This window comes from Salvelinus alpinus, chromosome 24 (genome assembly GCF_045679555.1).
Source record: "Salvelinus alpinus chromosome 24, SLU_Salpinus.1, whole genome shotgun sequence".
Lineage (NCBI taxonomy): Eukaryota > Metazoa > Chordata > Actinopteri > Salmoniformes > Salmonidae > Salvelinus > Salvelinus alpinus.
In genome coordinates, this window is record NC_092109.1 from 21,034,785 (window position 1) to 21,053,020 (window position 18,236).

At 43.9% G+C, this 18,236-nt stretch overlaps 1 protein-coding gene across 1 annotated transcript in view; it reads right to left on the reverse strand.

Moving 5' to 3' along the window:
* Positions 1-18,236, reverse strand: part of LOC139552308 (astrotactin-2-like) — a 547,772-nt gene that overhangs the window by 350,145 nt on the left and 179,391 nt on the right. Inside the window, exons 5-7 of the mRNA XM_071363924.1 lie at positions 12,084-12,191; positions 2,363-2,509; positions 1,746-1,913 (exon numbers count right to left, since the gene is read on the reverse strand). Coding sequence (XP_071220025.1) covers positions 1,746-1,913; positions 2,363-2,509; positions 12,084-12,191 — 423 coding nt within the window. The remainder of the gene's footprint in view (positions 1-1,745; positions 1,914-2,362; positions 2,510-12,083; positions 12,192-18,236) is intronic.

Genomic DNA, 18,236 nt, shown 5'->3' on the forward strand with positions numbered 1-18,236 from the left:
GATGGTTTTCCACCCCGGTGAGAAGATTTGTCTACCTGGCTGAGTTTCTATACTACAGGGGCTTGGACAACGCAAAGCCTCTCTCTGCTCACTCTGTGAGAACTAGATTTAAAAACTAAAGTAACACTTCACATTTACATGACACTGGCCCTTCAACGCACACTAGTCACTAAGTGGGGGTAATTGATGAAGAAAAATAGAGGAACGAATCAACGAAACACATCTGGCAAATCAGTGATTCTGCACCATGACTCTAACTAGTGAGGGATAGGGCTTTGATAGCGTTCCAACCTATTGACTCTAATAGTCATTACCAAGGGGTCTTCTACCTTTTTGTTGGCTGATTGCAATTAAAGCCCATAAATACAGGAGCATGAGCCATTAGGTTGGACAACAGTGGCCCATGTTGAATGATTTAATAAGGGAAAGCAATTGTTCAAATTAGAATCCTACTACAGTTGGCCAGGCATCTGCCCCATGTGCGGTTGGTTGTGTGTGTGAATGATGGAGTGGTTATGCTAAATATGTGTGTTTTTCTTCACAGACATTTATCCATTGAAAAACGGCAAGGGATTGTTTCGACGGTGGAGGTGTCAAATAGTTTAAACACACAATGGATAGTAATGTTGAACGGCTCTCGATGCTGACTTGTTCCTACGGCACCAGAAATATAGTTCATACAGCCGTGCAAGGCGAGTTTGTAGTCAAGTTATTACTAGGGCCCTGTTTTTCCTGATCCTGTCAAGATGCCAGGAAAAACTCGAGGCCCTAATTATAATCAAACAGGAACTTCAAGTCAACCCGCCATAAAAATGACATCACCATTCCCGTCTAGTCTCAAACCATTATTGGAATCATTCTTGAGTCCCTGCCATCTCTTAAAGAGAACACTTGCCCTCCTAGACCCCCCAAATATTCCTGTGATATCCCTGATACAGCATTCAATAGCCCTATTCTATAGATCTCAGCAGAGTTCCAGGGTTTCCACGAACGCAGCATAAACCCGTGGAGTGTGACACCCCATTTCCTTGCCTCACCTTCACTTTTATTAACCTTTACTGTTTACTTAGCTTAGCCGCGGCGCTAATTCATCATCATTCATAATATCTCACGTCTGACAACACATTTTAGGGTCTCAGGGGGCTCCTTTAAGACATTTAAGGTTGAAGGAAAGTTGTTTAAAAGTCTATAGCCTTCAGTATTGGTGTGAAAAGAAAGGGGTCTGCGATAGGGAAGTATCAAAGCTATCAGACAGCAAGTCTAAATGTCAAGCCCGATGCTGTGCTAAAAGCACATTGAGATGATGTGGAGAGGAGGGTAATATTCTCCACACAGTACTCTGACATTGGCCACTCTTATCTGTTTGATTCTTAACAGGGGCTGGCAGGGGTTGAATGAGACCCAGAGCCTGAGATTAGCACTGAAGGTCAAGAGCAAATAAATGTATTTGCCGAAGAGATCCCATCAGCGGGTAACCCTCAGTCCAGCCGTGTTATATACCACCGAACCTTGAGACAATGTTCTGTTCCAAGGGAACTGTCTGGGGATTGCAGCAGGGACATATACGTGGCTCTCTGTGTGTGTGTGTGTGTGTGTGTGTGTGTGTGTGTGTGTGTGTGTGTGTGTGTGTGTGTGTGTGTGTGTGTGTGTGTGTGTGTGTGTGTGTGTGTGTGTGTGTGTGTGTGTGTGTGTGTGTGTGTGTGTGTGTGTGTGTGTGTGTGTGTGTGTGTGTGTGTGTCACTAACCTGTCTCTTGGTCACACAGCTGTTCGCAGGGCTCAGTGGTCCTCTGGCCACAGTAGTCTCTGACCCACTGGGTGGAGCAGTTCGTCTGGTAATAAAGGGTCAGTTTGGCAGGGTTCAGCCAGTTAGACACATCCAGGAAACTGCCCATGCTCACCACAAAACTGCTTCCTGGAACCAAGAGATAACAGAACACATTTTTACTCATCGCATTTATCTCAGCAGATCATGTAGTGTGAAGTACTACAGGATCATCCATCATTCACTGCTCAGTATAACATATCCAGGTTTATTAAAGTGAAGATTTTTCTACTGCTAACAACCTGGCTGTTCTCTTCTTACTATGGTAGCTGGATATACCATAGAACTGGTTATTCAAACTGGATATTCAATTATGCATTAGTTACAATTTGAAAATAATAGATAGATAGAAGATACATTTCAATGAACATGTTATCTACAGCACAATTAGCATGCTTAATGAAGGTATTGATGCTACTTCCACTGTAGACTATCTAGTATATTTGCTTATTCTGTCAGCATGTATTCCCTGATGCAGTTTTGACACAGTGGGCATGTTTATGAGAGAGCGAGAGAGCGAGTTGATGGGGGATACTAACCGTCGGCGACAAAGTGTTCAGGCACGTGGAGAGTGACCTTGACAGTGAGAGAGCAGGAGAGCTGTGTGCCGTAAACCACAGCCAGGACACACGTACTGATGGTGATCAACGTCAGAGTGGCTTTGTTCATCGGACTGTGTGGACAACCTGAGGGCAGGGAAAAAGAACTCAGGGAAAATGCAGGGAAAACATGCAAAATATGACTTCAGCTATTAAGACACAACAAGAAATGTATTCAAACCCACACAAAAAACTGGAACATGAACTCTTCTCTTTTCTGAAAATGCCTCTTTAATCTGCACCGTGGCTTAAAAGGATCACCAACATGTCAAAACCGCTGTAGTTGGTCTAAAACTATCAAACAGTTTACTTTCGCACACAATCTTCCTAACACCAAAAATGTACTTTATAACACAACAAACGCTGGTCGCTACAGAGGGTAGTGCGTATGGCCCAGTATATCACTGGGGCCAAGCTTTCTGCCATCCAGGACCTATATAATAGGCGGTGTCAGAGGAAAGCCCATAAAATTGTCAGAGACTCCAGTCACCCAAGTTATAGATTTCTCTGCTACCGCACGGCAAGTGGTACCGGGGCGCCAAGTCTAGGACCAAAAGGCTCATCAACAGCTTCTACCCCCAAGAAATAAGACTGCAGAACAATTAATAAAATCGCAACCGGATAATTTACATGGACCCCTCCCCCCATCCCTTTTGTACACTGCTGCTACTCACTGTTTATTATCTATGCATTGTCCCTTCACCCCCACCTACATGTACAAATTACCTCAATTAACCTGTGGCCCTGCACACTGACTCGGTACCGGTGCCCCCTGTATATAGCCTCGATATTGTTATTCTAATTGTATACGTTTTTATTATAACTTTTTATTTTATTCTACTTGGTAAATCTTTTCTTAACTCTTCTTGAACTACACTGTTGTTTAAGGGCATGTAAGTAAGCATTTCACGGTAAAATCTACACCTGTTGTATTCGGTGATGTGACAAATAAAGTTTGATTTGATTCATTCTAGCTTTGTGAAAAACAAAAACAAAAACACAGCAGATAATCCCGTTAGCTTCCGGCTCCTGTAGATGTACACAGTTAGGTTGAGTTGTTGTGTTTTGATTGGAGTTTTGGCCATGAGCTCTGAACCATCCAGGGTTCTTTCTAAACTGATTTATGAACAGTATAATGGCTGGAGTCCAGCAGAGGCAATTCATTGCCATGATAAAAGATGAGTTAAGAAGGCCCAGCCTCTTTCCACCAGTACGACATCTAGTGTCGCTGAAAAATGACACCATCACCTCTGACAGTGTTAGAGATGGCTTGTTTTGGATGCACTTTGGGTTTCTGTAAACTTCTCTCCACATTGGGGAGAAAGGCATCTGAAATGATGATGAATGATCTCCCATAGAGTGACATTTATCCTAGCAGGTAGGTGTCATTTTAAGTGCTAGCTTACCAGTCACCAAGGTGAGGGCATAGCTGTTATTGAGAGTCAATTAACTGCCTGCTCTTTGCTTCTCAATGATGTGTAATGACACCACTTTACTTTTCCTTCCAGTTAAAGAATAGCTTGTTACCTTGACATATACCTAATTTCAACTCCTGAAATCACATTTCTGAAAACATCCTTACACATATGGCTCATACAGTGCCCGTGTTACATTACAGTAGCTGCTATTTCCAGCAAATGGGGGAATGATTGCTATGGAAGTGCTGGAGATTTTCACCTTAATTTCATAGGAAAGGATAGGAAAGTAAGGTGAAACATGATTCAGAACACCCACTAATGAGAATCTCAGTACAGTGGGGGAGTGGAGAAGTTAGACAAGGAGGATCTATGGATCTGATGCTGTGAGGCTCTTAGACTGGCTGATAAAAAAAACACTTCAATCACTTGGGTGGATGGACAGTAATGATCCCCACTGCCTACATTCACTGGACTCGTGTGTGTGTGTGTGTGTGTGTGTGTGTGTGTGTGTGTGTGTGTGTGTGTGTGTGTGTGTGTGTGTGTGTGTGTGTGTGTGTGTGTGTGTGTGTGTGTGTGTGTGTGTGTGTGTGTGTGTGTGTGTGAGAAGAGAGTATGGACAGAGATAGAAACAGGACAAGAGGAAAAGAGGGAGAAAGAGATACAGAAATTGAGGGGGAACAGAAATTGAGAGATCTGGATGTATCTAATGACCCTGCCATCTCAGCCGGACTGGAGCAGTGGGTGTCTATGACAACAGCTCCCCGGCAACTAATCTCATCTGTGTGAACACTCAGGAATGATTAGGTCTGTGAGGAGGCCCTCAATTACTGTAAAAGCCCACAAAGTACACTAACAGATGCACACACACGGCCACACGCCCACACATCCACACAAGGGATGATAGGTTGGGAACATATATATGGACGCTCACACACTCATTCACACACAGAAAACGGCATAAAGGGAAGCAAACACACAAACACACATACACACTAGCCAACTGCAAACGTAACTACATAATGCTAAATGCACACATGCACAGTAGGTACGCACACGCACACAAACAATATGAATTTGTACCACACTCAATCAACTCCCTCTCTCTCTTTCACTCTGACTCGAGTCCCTCCCTCTGTCTGCCCTTCACACTTGTGTGCCCACAGGCTCCAGCTAATGCATTTTAACAAGTGTCCTTTTATAGAACAGTCTGTAGTGCAGCCAACAGCTAAGATAAGCTTACAGGCATAATACTAGCAACGCACATGCTCCACCCACCTGAGGTCCTTTTCAGCCATCTATTTCCTGTGTTCGAGTGGTGCAGAATACACTTGTCACTTAAATGTGGCTGTATTGATTGCTTTCATGTTACGCCTGCGACTCTTTCATACACTTGGCTGTGCCTGATGCTTTTTTCCCATTAACGTAACAACCACGGAAATGTTTGTAATGACCTGTCAAACACACTCCAGTAATGGCTGAAATGGGCTCAATGGAATACATTGTCTTACCATTGAATCTATAAGAACGCTAAAGCTTTGTCGGGGATTTAACATATAATCTTGCCACTTACAACACAAGTAAGAGAAGAAAGATAACTTTATTTTGATGGGTATTCATTTTTGTGGAATTTCAAAAGGAATCATTTAATACAGTTGAAATATTTGCAAATTGGATGCTCTGAAATGAGAGCAACTTCCAAAAATGAACACTCGGATTATAGTGATATTATGAATAATCTCGCAAACAATGTAATGTATGTATAGATAGGTGTAATCCGAGGGTATCATGCTATTGACACACTTGCTGAATTACGCAAGAGAACAGTATTTAATGACGTGTGCAGGTAGACAGCAAGTGTTTGGTGGTTGCAGCCCTATTCCACCCATTTATGTAAATGTGTTCATTCATATATGCAAATATAGCACGGTGTATTAATCAAATGTTGCATAAAAAAATATAAACCAAATACCTGGTACAATAAGCAAATGTATATATGATTGCATACAAAAGGTGACGTTTTACAATAAATTGAATACCTGAAATACCACCAAAATCCCTGAACTCCATTCATTATTTGTCCGTGCCAGTAAAATGTTTTGTGTGCTATAATTAAATCAATATCTGGTGGATTATAAATTCAAAAAGTTTGGAGTATCTGCATCCATTGTCCAACTGTTGCATTTATTATAATTGTTTTTAAAACCTTTTAACAATTTCAATGACCGTTGCTAATAATAAGGATAATAATTAACAATCATAATTTGATCACTCTTTTGTTGCTGAGAATTTCCCTGCACAGCGGGAAATGCAAACTTGTAGTGATTTTGAGGTTTGATTTGACCTAATAAAAAATGGATCAACCCCTACAAAAACTGTCCATTCTTTATAATGCAAAGGCACACACTCACAAACATACAAAAAAGAAAGGGGTGCACATTCACAAGGACATTCGAGAACACAAACACACACACAGGCACAAAGGCGCACACACAATACTATCAAATGGCAGTTTGGTTATGCAGACTAAATCATGGCATCCATTAAGGCATCTTATTCAGCTTGCTTATCATTCAGACTCCATTTTCTTCAGCTCATGTATCTGCTGAGTGTCATGATGGTGCTAGAGATCCATCTTAACACCACTCTGGGGATAACAACGTCTTCACTGCTTCCAGCTACGCAAACAAATCCAAATATATATATTTCTACTTCAGTCGACTTAGTCCCTGCCATGCTCCCCAACAGTCACATTGCATTTTAACATCTCCTTCGCTGTCAGAAACAATCAATTGATCTGTCAGCCACATTTGCAGTTGCACTGTTATTTTTGCTGTTACTAAATTGTTCTGTTTTTAAAGTAGATTTGGAGTTCACCCAATGGTGAAAGATCCTCTGGTGGTAGGATTTTGTTTGTTCAATGGCTTCGGCTGCTTCAGTGCAAATTTAGCTGAAGTTCATGGAGACTCAATATTTTATATTAGACAGAAACATTTTCATTCACTGGTCTATCTAAACTCTGGTTTGGTTCTGTCAGTGATAGAAAATTAGCTAATGGGGTTGACATCTGGTTGAATTTGGAAAATGAGACTCATTTGCATAGCAGCCTGTCCCAGGGCTGGGTCAAGGGAGTTGATACTGGATTTTTGAAATCCTCAAGTTTCTCAGCAAAGTTTGTAGTCAGTACTGAGAACATCAGCAGGCATATTTTTATCAATTGTCCACTTGAGAGCAAGCTGCTGTGCAAATGCACTTAAAGGTGTGACATTAGTGCTAGTACAAACTCGGACCCAGGCGCAGAGAAACAAAGGGTAAATCCAGAATATTTACTTAAGGTCTTCATAGCAAAACATCAAAGCAAGGGCCCACGAGAACACTGAACAAAACATGAGACCTGACCAGTCCACAGAGGAACCTAAATAGTCATCCAGCAGGTGATCCCAATAAGCCCAATCAGGGTCACCTGGATCACCCGGGTCACCCCCCAAGCGATCCCAATAAGCCCAATCAGGGTCACCAGGGTCACCTGGGTCACCCCCCCCCCCCCCCCTCCCCAAGCATTCCACCAGGGGTAGCTGAACGTCGACGGAAGTCCCGAATGAATCCGGGGACCAAAATGTCCCGGGCTGGAACCCCAGAACATTCCTCAGGCCCGTAACACTCCCAGTCCACGGGATACTGAGTCCCTCGCCGGAACTGACGACGGGAGAGGATGCGTCACACCATGTAGGCTGGTTGTCCCGCTAGCATGCGAGGCGGAGGTGGAGGTCGAGTGGCCGGAACCAGAGGACTGAACACCACAGGCTTGAGTCTGGAAATGTGGAAGGTGGGATGAACCCTCATGGACCGGGGAAGACGAAGATGACAGGCCACTGGGTTCAAGAACCTTGAATGGCCCAATGTACCGGGGAGCCAACTTCCTAGATTCCACGCGTAGAGTCAGATCCCTAGTAGACACCAGACCATCTGGCCTGGATGCAGGAGGGGAATCAGGTGGCGATGATGGTTGGCCTGTCGTTGAACCCGAGCTGAGGACCTCAGGAGCGCTGACCGAGCCCTCTTCCAGGTCCAGCGGCAACGAGAGATGAGGCATTGAGCGGAAGGAACAGTCACTTCAATCTCCTGATCTGGAAACAGGGGGGGCTGATAACCGTACAACACCTGGAATGGTGACAGGCCAGTGGAGGAACACTGGAGAGTGTTGTGTGCATACCCCACCCAAGGAAAGTGCTGACTCCAAGTGGCGGGGTTTGCGGACACACAGCACCGTAAGGCGGTTTCCAGATCCTGGTTCACCTGCTCAGTTTGACCGTTGACCTGAGGGTGATAACCCGAGGACAGACTGGCTGATGACCCCAGAAGAGTACAGAATGCCCTCCAAAATCTGGAGGCAATCTGGGTGCCACGGTTGGCGACTATGTCCAGAGGAAGTCCATGAAGGCGGAAAACATGCTGAATGACTAGCTGAGCAGTCTCGCGTGCAGATGGAAGCTTAGGCAGGGGAATGAAATGTGCCATCTTGGAAAAGCGGTCTGCAATGACCAGGATGGCCGTGTGTCCCTCTGAGGATGGAAGGCCCGTGATGAAATCCATAGAGAGATGGGACCAGGTTCAAGAAGGTGTTGACTGCGGATGAAGAAGCCCCAGAGGCTGCTGACAAGGAGTCTTGTTCCGGGCGCATGTCGGACAGGCAGCCACAAAGGTTCGAGTGTCCACCTCCGCCGAGGGACACCAAAACCTCCTCCTCAAACTCTAGTGTTCGCTGCCCTCCCGAATGAGAGGTGGGACGCGACGAGTGAGTGCACCGTGCCCCAAGAGGAACAAAAAGTCTGTTAGGTGGACAGCCATCTGGAACTGCCTCCCTACCTTGCGCCTCCCTCACTACAGTCTCTATACCCCAGGACACCGGCGCGAGGATGAGCGGCCTGGGAATGATGGATTCAAGCGGCCGATCCTCGCTGGGGAACTGGCGAGAAAGGGCATCCGGCTTCACGTTCTTAGACCCCGGACGGTAAGATAACGTGAATCTGAACCGAGTGAAGAAGAGAGCCCTACGAGCCTGACGGCGTTTGAGGCATTTAGCCTCCTGGATGTAGGCCAGGTTCTTGTGGTCAATCCAAACCGTAAAGGGATGTTCCGAGCCCTCCAACCAGTGCCGCCACTCCTCCAAAGCCAGTTTGACCGCAAGAAGCTCCCGAATGCCGACACCATAGTTTCTCTCCGCTGGAGTGAGACGCCTGGAGGAGAAGGCACAGGGATGAAGCTTTTGGTCTTTCGCCGAGTGCTGAGACAGAACCGCCCCCACGCCAACGTTAGAGGCATCCACCTCTACTACGAAGGGAAGAGAAGGATCTGCATGAACGAGACTGGGTGCAGAAGAAAACCGACATTTCAGGTCCTGGAATGCCTTCTCAGCATCAGGGGTCCAGCATACATGCCCAGCCGAGTCCTTGGTGAGCATTGTCAATGGCGCCGCCACAGCACTAAAGTTTCTCACAAATCTCCAGTAGAAACCCCAAAAACGCTGAACTTGCTTGACCGTGCTGGGTCACGGCCAGTTGACCAAGGCTCCTACCTTTTGGGAGTCCATCAGTACATAGCCCTGTGACACGATGTACCCGAGGAAGGAGATCTGAGGAACGTGAAACTCACACTTTTCGGCCTTCATGAACAAGTGATGAGCGAGGAGTCTTTGAAGAACCTGGCGGACATGTTGGACATGTTCAACCATGGACTTGGAGAAGATGAGGATGTCATCCAGGTACACAAACTGGTGAAGGAAGTCGCGCAGCACATCACTAACCAAGGCCTTGGAAAACGGCTGAAGCATTAGTAAGTACAAACGGCATGATCCCGGTACTCATAATGTCCATTAGGAGTGTTGAACGCTGTCTCCATTCGTCTCCCTGTCTGATGCACACCAGATTATACGCATTCCGTAAATCCAATTTAGAGGAAACCGTAGCTCCTTGGAGTCTCTCAAAAGCTGATGACATAAGAGGAAGGGGGTAACGGTTCTTGATGGTAATGTTATTTAAACACTGGTAATCGATACAGGGACGTAATCCCACATCCTTCTTCTCAACAAAGAAAAAACCCGCTCCTGCAGGGAAACGTTGATGCCTGCAGCTCGAAGGCCAGTGAGCATTGGAGCAGGAACCCACGACACCTCCCAGCATGCCCCTCATAGCGCTCCAGTGCCGGGAGATGAGGCTCCCGAGGGGAGGAAGATGATGAGCTGGTAGGAAGCGGAGGGTTAGAAACCGCCACAGGTGCAGCAGTAGCTGCTCCTGTCTGTCTTGTCTGCAGAGTGAACACAAGAGTTCCTAAATCCTCCGACAATGTCTTCAGGCGTGCCTCATGGCGACCAATCACTGTTCCATGGTGAGTGAGAGCCGACCGTAAGTTGTGGAGTTCGGAGTGTCCCTCGGACGACGGAGACATCTCTGCTGGGTCCATTTTGTGGCTCAGGTTTACTGTGACATTCGTGCGAACTCGGACCCAGGCACAGAGAAACACAGCAGGCAGAGGTAAGGGTAAATCCAGAATATTTACTTAAGGTCTTCATAGCAAAACAACAAAGCAAGGGCACACGAGAACACTGAACAAAACATGAGACCTGAGCAACTGGCCCAGTCCACAGAGGAACCTGGTGATCCCAATAAGGCCAATCAGGGTCACCTGGAAACTAGAAGTAACCAAAGGGTGCTCTCCAGTGTCAACCTCAGGTAGTACACTCAAGGGAGAACCTGACTTGTGACAAAAGGCCCCCATCAGAAGCTTCCCCTATTTCAAAGTCATTCCTGTCCTATAGTGGACATTTTTATTTAGCTTCCACCTCCGAAGAATGATCCAGGCTGCTAATACATATTCACGAATTGGGGGTGGGAACATTGTGGTGATTTCCACATCACAACAAATAACAAGCAATAGGGCACTGATAGCTGTCAGTGTAGCTAGCTAGCATGCTAACCTTATCCAGATAGCTAATGTTATCTGTTGTTGCTACACCGTATTCAAAGCATTAGCCAGCTGGCTGGGCTATGGCTGGTTCTGGAGCTGGATTTGTCATAAGCATTTTTGGAAAACTTTGCCACAGATGGATAGGGGAAGCCAGTATCTTTGACTTTGTCATCTATTGTTGGATTTTCCATACATTGTGGCCGCGAATCTGCCATAGAAATAGAAAGAATAAGATGAAGTTTGGTAATATGAATAGCCAAACTATTTAATGGTTTGGACTACAGACACGCTTTTCTACATTGTAATGTGCATGGTGCAACCTTTGGTAGACAGCTGGCAGGCTATTCAGCTGCACTACAGCAATGCCAAGCCCTGGCTCTCATAGGTAGGGGAAGTGAAATGATAGGCTGCAATGACTTTGCTCATGATGCATGCCTTAAACGATATGTAACAACACCCTAAGCGCATCAGACACGAAATGAAACACCAATACAAATGTAACAACAGCACAAAAGAAATGAACAAGATAGTGGAATTTTCTTTCACGGGTGCCTTTTCATTATAGGATAGACACTTGTGATTTCTAGCTGCACCAATCAAGGCAGCGATAAAGGCAGTGGAGGGTGGTCAAAACTATTCATCTTGGGCCCACGGGGGGCGGGGTTCCAAAATGTAGTCATATCACAAGCAATTTTACCATTTATAAAGTTGTTTTTTTTATACAAACTAGCTAACAAATAAGTGAAACTTAACAAATGATCTAAGGATTATCTATTATTGCTCAGCTCAGTCACGACTCAAGAATAGAAAGAACTTTGCAGGCGTTTCTGATTAATAAACAATGCCATGTTGGTGGGTGGTAACATTCAAATAAAACCCAGCCCTGGGAAAAAAAATACACTGAAAACTATTAGCACGTCATATCATAGGGAAAACACTGCATTGGCACGGAAATTATATGAAGTTACCATTTCAGAGTTCCCACTTCAACCTCAAATATATCATACAATGACTTGACTTAAATCATTGTGCAACATCGTGGGTAAGCTATGGGCATTGTCTTTCAGTTGAAAAAAAGTTCATTTACACTCTTGTGAGTGTTTAAGAAAGCACATAGCAGAAAAGGGGAAATTACTCTTGAAATCCACTTTGATTGAATTCTAGCCATAGTCGCCTCTTTCCACACACATTTATGAACAATGACACACACATGCGTGTTCACAAACACACACGTTAACGCACGCACACACATACAGACACACCCAGGCCTTCTCCAGTCTCACCTCTGCTGCGCCGGCGTCCCCTGTGCTGCTCTGTGTAGAACTTCAGCTGGGTCTCATCGTCACCCTCTGACCCAGAGTCTCCTTGGCGACCAAACACACTACCAGCCACTGGAAGAGGAGAGGATTGGGTCAAAAATGTATTGTGTGCCATCACTGACAAGAGGCTTCAATATAATCTAAAAGCAGGACATCATTGGGAAACACATTCTTTACATCATTGGGAAAGAATATGAGGCTCTTGACATTATTTCAATGACAACTTGAAAACTTATGAAAGACAGTGAATTCAGTTATGTTCACCATTGAAAAGAGCAGTGACGTGGTAATGGAGAATGGTTGAGAAGTAATATCATGTTTTGATATGTGGGAAGTTATGTATCCATCCTGGGGAGAATGAGGTGAACTGAGGACTGAGGTGAATAGACTGATATTTGAATACCCAGACACCGTTCAAAACCATTGGCTGTGCCACGACTGAAACTGCCATTACAGTGTCTGTCTGGGATGGACTCACACAATGTATTTTTGGAGACAGCTAGTTACAATCAATAACACACCACATTAAACCAATTTTCTTTTAATGTTCCCTCTTCCTTCTTCCCACAGCCACCAACTACGCCTATACAATACTCACTGACCCATCAAGATCCACTTATCCAAAACAATTGGTAGACTACAATAAAGCAAACATAATTCTTTAGTTTCCAATGACCCTGAATTTCCCACTCACAACATTTAAGTTATTTAGCAGATGCTCTTATACAGGACCAAGTAGGGTTAAGTGCCTTGCTCAAGGGCACATCAACAGATTTTTCAGCTAGTAGACTCGGGGATTTGAACCAGCGGCCCTTCATTAACTGGCCCAACTCACTTCACCGCTAAGCTACCTGCAGGCCATTGAAAGTAAACTGCATTAAAACTCTAATTGTTTACTCTAAGGCCTATTCAAAGTTTCTCAACTCCTCCTAAAATCATTTTGCTTAAATCTAATCTCTCAAGGACTACAAACACAATCTCTCCGTAAAGAAGAAAGGCTGTGAGAAACTAAAAGCACAATTACCACAAAATGCCTAGGCTTACCTGTCTTTGGGGCAAGCCGTTTCATGTTGTGTTGTGAATTAGTAAATCTACTTGAAACACCGGATTAAATGTGCCAATTTGCCGCCTCGCGGAAAAGCGCACCAAAGAGACAGAAGCGCATAGAGCTTTCACACGCGGGTCCTTGGAATTAATTATGTTTAGGGAAAACAAAATTAGCCTTTCCATCAATTAGGAATTTGATGGCAAGGTTTTCTTAGATGTCTCACTTTGTGAAATGTTCAGGCTGGCAGGACAATTGAACGCTTTGGAATAGACAAGCTGTTTGCCTGATTGCATGGGCTCGCTCGGTGCACACTTCAAGGTGTGTTATGGAGTGGAGCACTTGAAAGGCATGCTCCCTGTTAACCCTTGAATAAAGCTATTGCAGCACACATACAATGTATGATGAACTGCAGAATCAGAATGCAGCAGGAAGCCTTAGGACGATAAGAGACCAAACCTTCACCATAACAAAGAGAAACAATATACACAAAGTATACCAAACATTAAGAACATCTTCCTAATATTGAGTTGCACCCCCCCCCCCCCCTTGCCCTCAGAACAGCCTCAATAGAACCCCACAGTGGACGTGTCATAATACCCATAAAAACCTGAACAAAAATATAAAGATTTTACTGATTTATAGTTCATATAAGGTAATCAGTCAATTTAAATAAATGAATTAGGTCTATGGATTTCACATGACTGGGCAGGGGTGCAGCCATGAGTGGGCCTGGGTGGGCATAGGCCCACTCACTAGGCAGCCAGGCCCAGCAAATCAGAATGAGTTTCACCCCACAAAAGGGCTTTAGTACAGAAATACTCCTCAGCTCATGAAACATGGAACCAACAATTTACATGTTGCTTTTATATTTTTGTTCAGTGTATTTATAAAAGGTTAGGGCAACCCCCTGAATTCCTTACAGTATTATACAGTAGGCTATATCCCACTGTTCAACATTAGCAGGAAGCCAAGTTAAATGATTGTGATACAAAGTTAGAAAACAATTCAAGACAACAACAAACCAAAGGGTACACGATCTAAAGGATTAGACCTACAGTAAGTAGGCATTCCATGACCAATTCTGTATTTGGCAAAATTGACCAATTGTCTTCACACAGGTATATAGTCACCTCCCCCATGGCCTTGTAAACACCTTGGTGCATTCTAAAATGGCCCACAATCTAGCGGGATTTAATTATTTTCAGTTAAAAGATAGGCAAAACACCTTTGTGAATCATAATCATGCCTAAGGCATACATAACACTGGGTAAACACATATACCGATCATACAGTATATACAGTGGAGTACTTGTATCAACAACATATTCACTAATTAGCAGGAGACAGGACAGACAAGTGAAGCACGGCAACGTAAACAAAACAAATATCTATATGAAAATGAAAAGAGAGTAAATGAAATAAAGAAAACATCGACCTTGTCAGTAGGCTATTGGTGAGTGTTTATGAGCTCCTCAACACTGCATCCACTCCACTACAGGATAGGAACGAAACCTTTGGGTAGAAATTTGAGTCTGCCTAGTTCAATCTTACCTTGGTAGCCTAAACCATAGGGATGTTCCCTCATTCTCTGAACATTTGTTTCTCGTTCTCTCCATCCCACAGTGTTCATGTTTAACACACCGTATTCTAACATGATGCATACATTTATACCCAATTTTACAGCACATTGAGTCCTTTTCCAAATAAACCAGTTTGTGGGCAACAGAGCAAAATAATGACTCAAACTTTTCCAGAAAAAACTTTTAACTACAAGTCAAATCTTTATGACGCAGACAGTCCTTCACGAGTTCTGGCTTGTAATATTCATGCAGTCAATAAAATAAGGTATTTAATCTACCTTTGCTTGACGTTTGCCAAGAAAAAAAGGTTTGGGTGAGATAAAATACCTCTCCATCATTGGCAATAAAACCAGCCACGCTTTAGAGGAACAGTAGGCGTATTTCAGATCAGGAGAAACACAATTTCCTACGTGTCTGTCCAACTGTGACATCTGACAACAAAAATAGGTAACTTATGTCAGTGTGATGTTTTATCTTTTCCGTTATTACACCAATACAGAGTTGTGCTCCCTTTCTCAAAATAGTTGAGAAAAACAAATAGCCTACAGCAGTGGGCAAAAGAGATAATAACATTAAATAGAATATTCAAACAGCAAATGTTGGTGGAACATTTAGAGGGGTGTTCCTGAAGAACTCAAACGCTATGCTTTTTTCTGGCCTTAGTTACATAATGTGAGTGTAAATTCATCACCCTGAGCTGCTTAATTCAGTTAGAGACCAATGCCTTCTTTTTCCTTAAGCACCGTCTGCCGCCTGCATTTCGATTTCTGTCACGTACAATTAGGGGGAGGATTGATGAGGGCTTTAATTGTTTCATTGTGAGTATCCAGGGAATGGAAAGGATAGCTGAGGCCAGACCTATAAGTTGTTACCTCTGACGGAATGGGAAATGTCATAGCCATTATCCATTATCCTATATATCACATGTCTCAGGGGCCTTATGCATGTCCTAGTACTGTCAAGGCATTCTGAAATGCTAGCTCATTCACCTGTGTTTCTCTTGTCTTTATGAGTGGAGGCCCCTTTTGAAGGCCCTCGGATACACTTCAGTCTGTCTCTCTACTTACTGTTGCAAGTTAGAACAGGTGCAATTTCGATTTTGTTAGTCAGTCTCACTCAGATATCATGTTAAAAATTGCAAACATTTCTCTCCACCCTATGGCAAATGTGTAGAATTGCATGAAATGACTAATACAATTGCGCCCCTACCCCCATCAAAGTTGCTCATCCCTACTCTAGGTACTCCAAAAGCCCTCCAGGACAATCTAAAATATTTCTGAGGTTTAGTTCACAAAACACAATCAGAGGCCAAATGATTTGGAAAGCTCTCGAATGCCATTGACTGGCTTCTGTTGGGACCCACTGGGCACAAAATGGTTGAAATAATGTTGTTTTCATGTCATTTCAATGAAATGACATTGAACCAATGTGGAATAGATGTTGAATTGACATCTGTGCCCATTGGGGAGTCCCTCCATTGGCGGAGAAGTGAAATGTATTTTTATTTAATTTTTTACAAATCAGAAAGATTAAGAGATTTAATCACCATGATCCCTAGGATCAAACAAGCCAAACATCCATAAGCCAAAGAGGAAACTAGGATGGAGACCAGTGTTTCCCCTATGCATTTAGCAGTGGTGCACCACCGCCGCTAAATCGTGTCTGACACTGCAATAAAAAATAAAATAATAATGTAGATGTATAGATGTAAGCTAACTCTGCCCCTGCTGCTGAAAAAACACAGACACATGCAAGCCATGTCCTTTCGGTATTTGAAGACAATGCGGATGTATAGGCCTTCAGTACTGGAAAAAAGCAATAGTGTGACTATATAAAAGAAGTATCCCACTGTTATCTGATGTAACTCTCTGAGGTTTGGGATGTAATGACAGTGAATTATCTCTGGGGTAGGTTATAACTGTACAGAGATCACGTAGGACTTCTGGCAAAGCACTCGTTTTGAATGTGCATTTAAAACAGGTGTTGGAGGATTCTCATCTCGTCACAGTTTTTGCTCTCGAGGGTGGTTTAGTTGACATAGTTTAAATGGCACTATTTCTAGGCGGCTTTATCCTGCAGCGGCTTTAAATCCCTTCATTATGCATTTTGTTTTTCAATCTCCGCGCATTTATCAGGGCTTTAATGTCATGGTGGCACGGCAGTACTGAGGAGAGGTGTTCAGTCACACACATACACGCACACACACACATACACACACACACGCACCCAGGAACGCATGTACAGACCACACACACGCACACACACACCATCTCCCTCACACACACACACACTGGGGTCGTGTTCCAGTTTGATTTGCAAATTGAGCTCAAGAGACGACCGCCGAAACAGCACGGACGCTTGATCAAACAGTGAAAGTGGAGAGAGAAGACAAGAAAGAAAAATAGATGGAAGGAGGGAGAAATATCACTCCATTAACATGCTGAGATATTCATGCAGATATATGGTTAAGTGGAGCGACTTCCAAGAGCGGGTAAAACAAGTTAGTAAGGGAACATGTTCATCGAAAGTTTGAAGGCTGTAGTCCCGTGTTACAAATGAGGTGGTAAAACAGAGGCCACAAGCCTGTCAGGAAAATCACTGCACTCCCACACACAAGTTCACACACAAAAACACACACTCTCAGTGCATGTGTTTCTATTGTAGATGTTGTACCAGACAGACAGGACATGGTTGTGACAAAGAACAGAGGTTTTTCAGACCTCTTATTGAAATGTGTCAACTCTGTCTCTCCCTCCCCCTCACTCCCCATGTCTCTCTCTCCCCCTCTCTCTCTCGCTCTCTCTCTCTCTCTCTCTCTCACACACACACACATACCCACACTCCCTCCCTCACTGTGAAATGCATCACCTCTCTTTCCTCTCTTGTCGTTATTATGCCTGCTCTCTCTTCCATGTCAAGGGCACTACTGGTGTCTAACACACTTCCATAAAAAGGCTGAAGCTAAACTATAGAGTGAAGACGGTAAAGTTTTTCATTAGTCCGGCTGCCTGCCTATCTGAGTTGTGTCACACCTTCAACCACTCTCCATCTCTGCATCTGTCTCTCTCTCCTAAGCAGTGTGTATGTGTGTGTGTGTGTGCAGTAGATTCACACCCTTCCTAACTAATATATGCTGTTCAAAATAAAACATGTACCAATTAAAATTCTCCCTGAATTTTGAAATGGTTCAATCAACACCTTTACTAAGTCTAATTATTTGCCATTCTCTACAAGTTTAATGTCAATTACTATAGTGAAAGCTTCTGTCTTTGCACGTCACACTGACTTGCACCAACACTGAGCGCAACGTGGACGTAGTAGTTCCAATAATGCATTGTTACTCGCAGCAGAAGAGTCATTCATACTGCATTGACAAAGTCCCAGATGGATCGCGTCTGCAGCAAGTGACAAGGCAGGATGGAGGAATATGAGGGATGAAACAGAGAAAGAGAGAGTGAGAAAGAGAGAGACAATCGGAGAGAGAGCGAC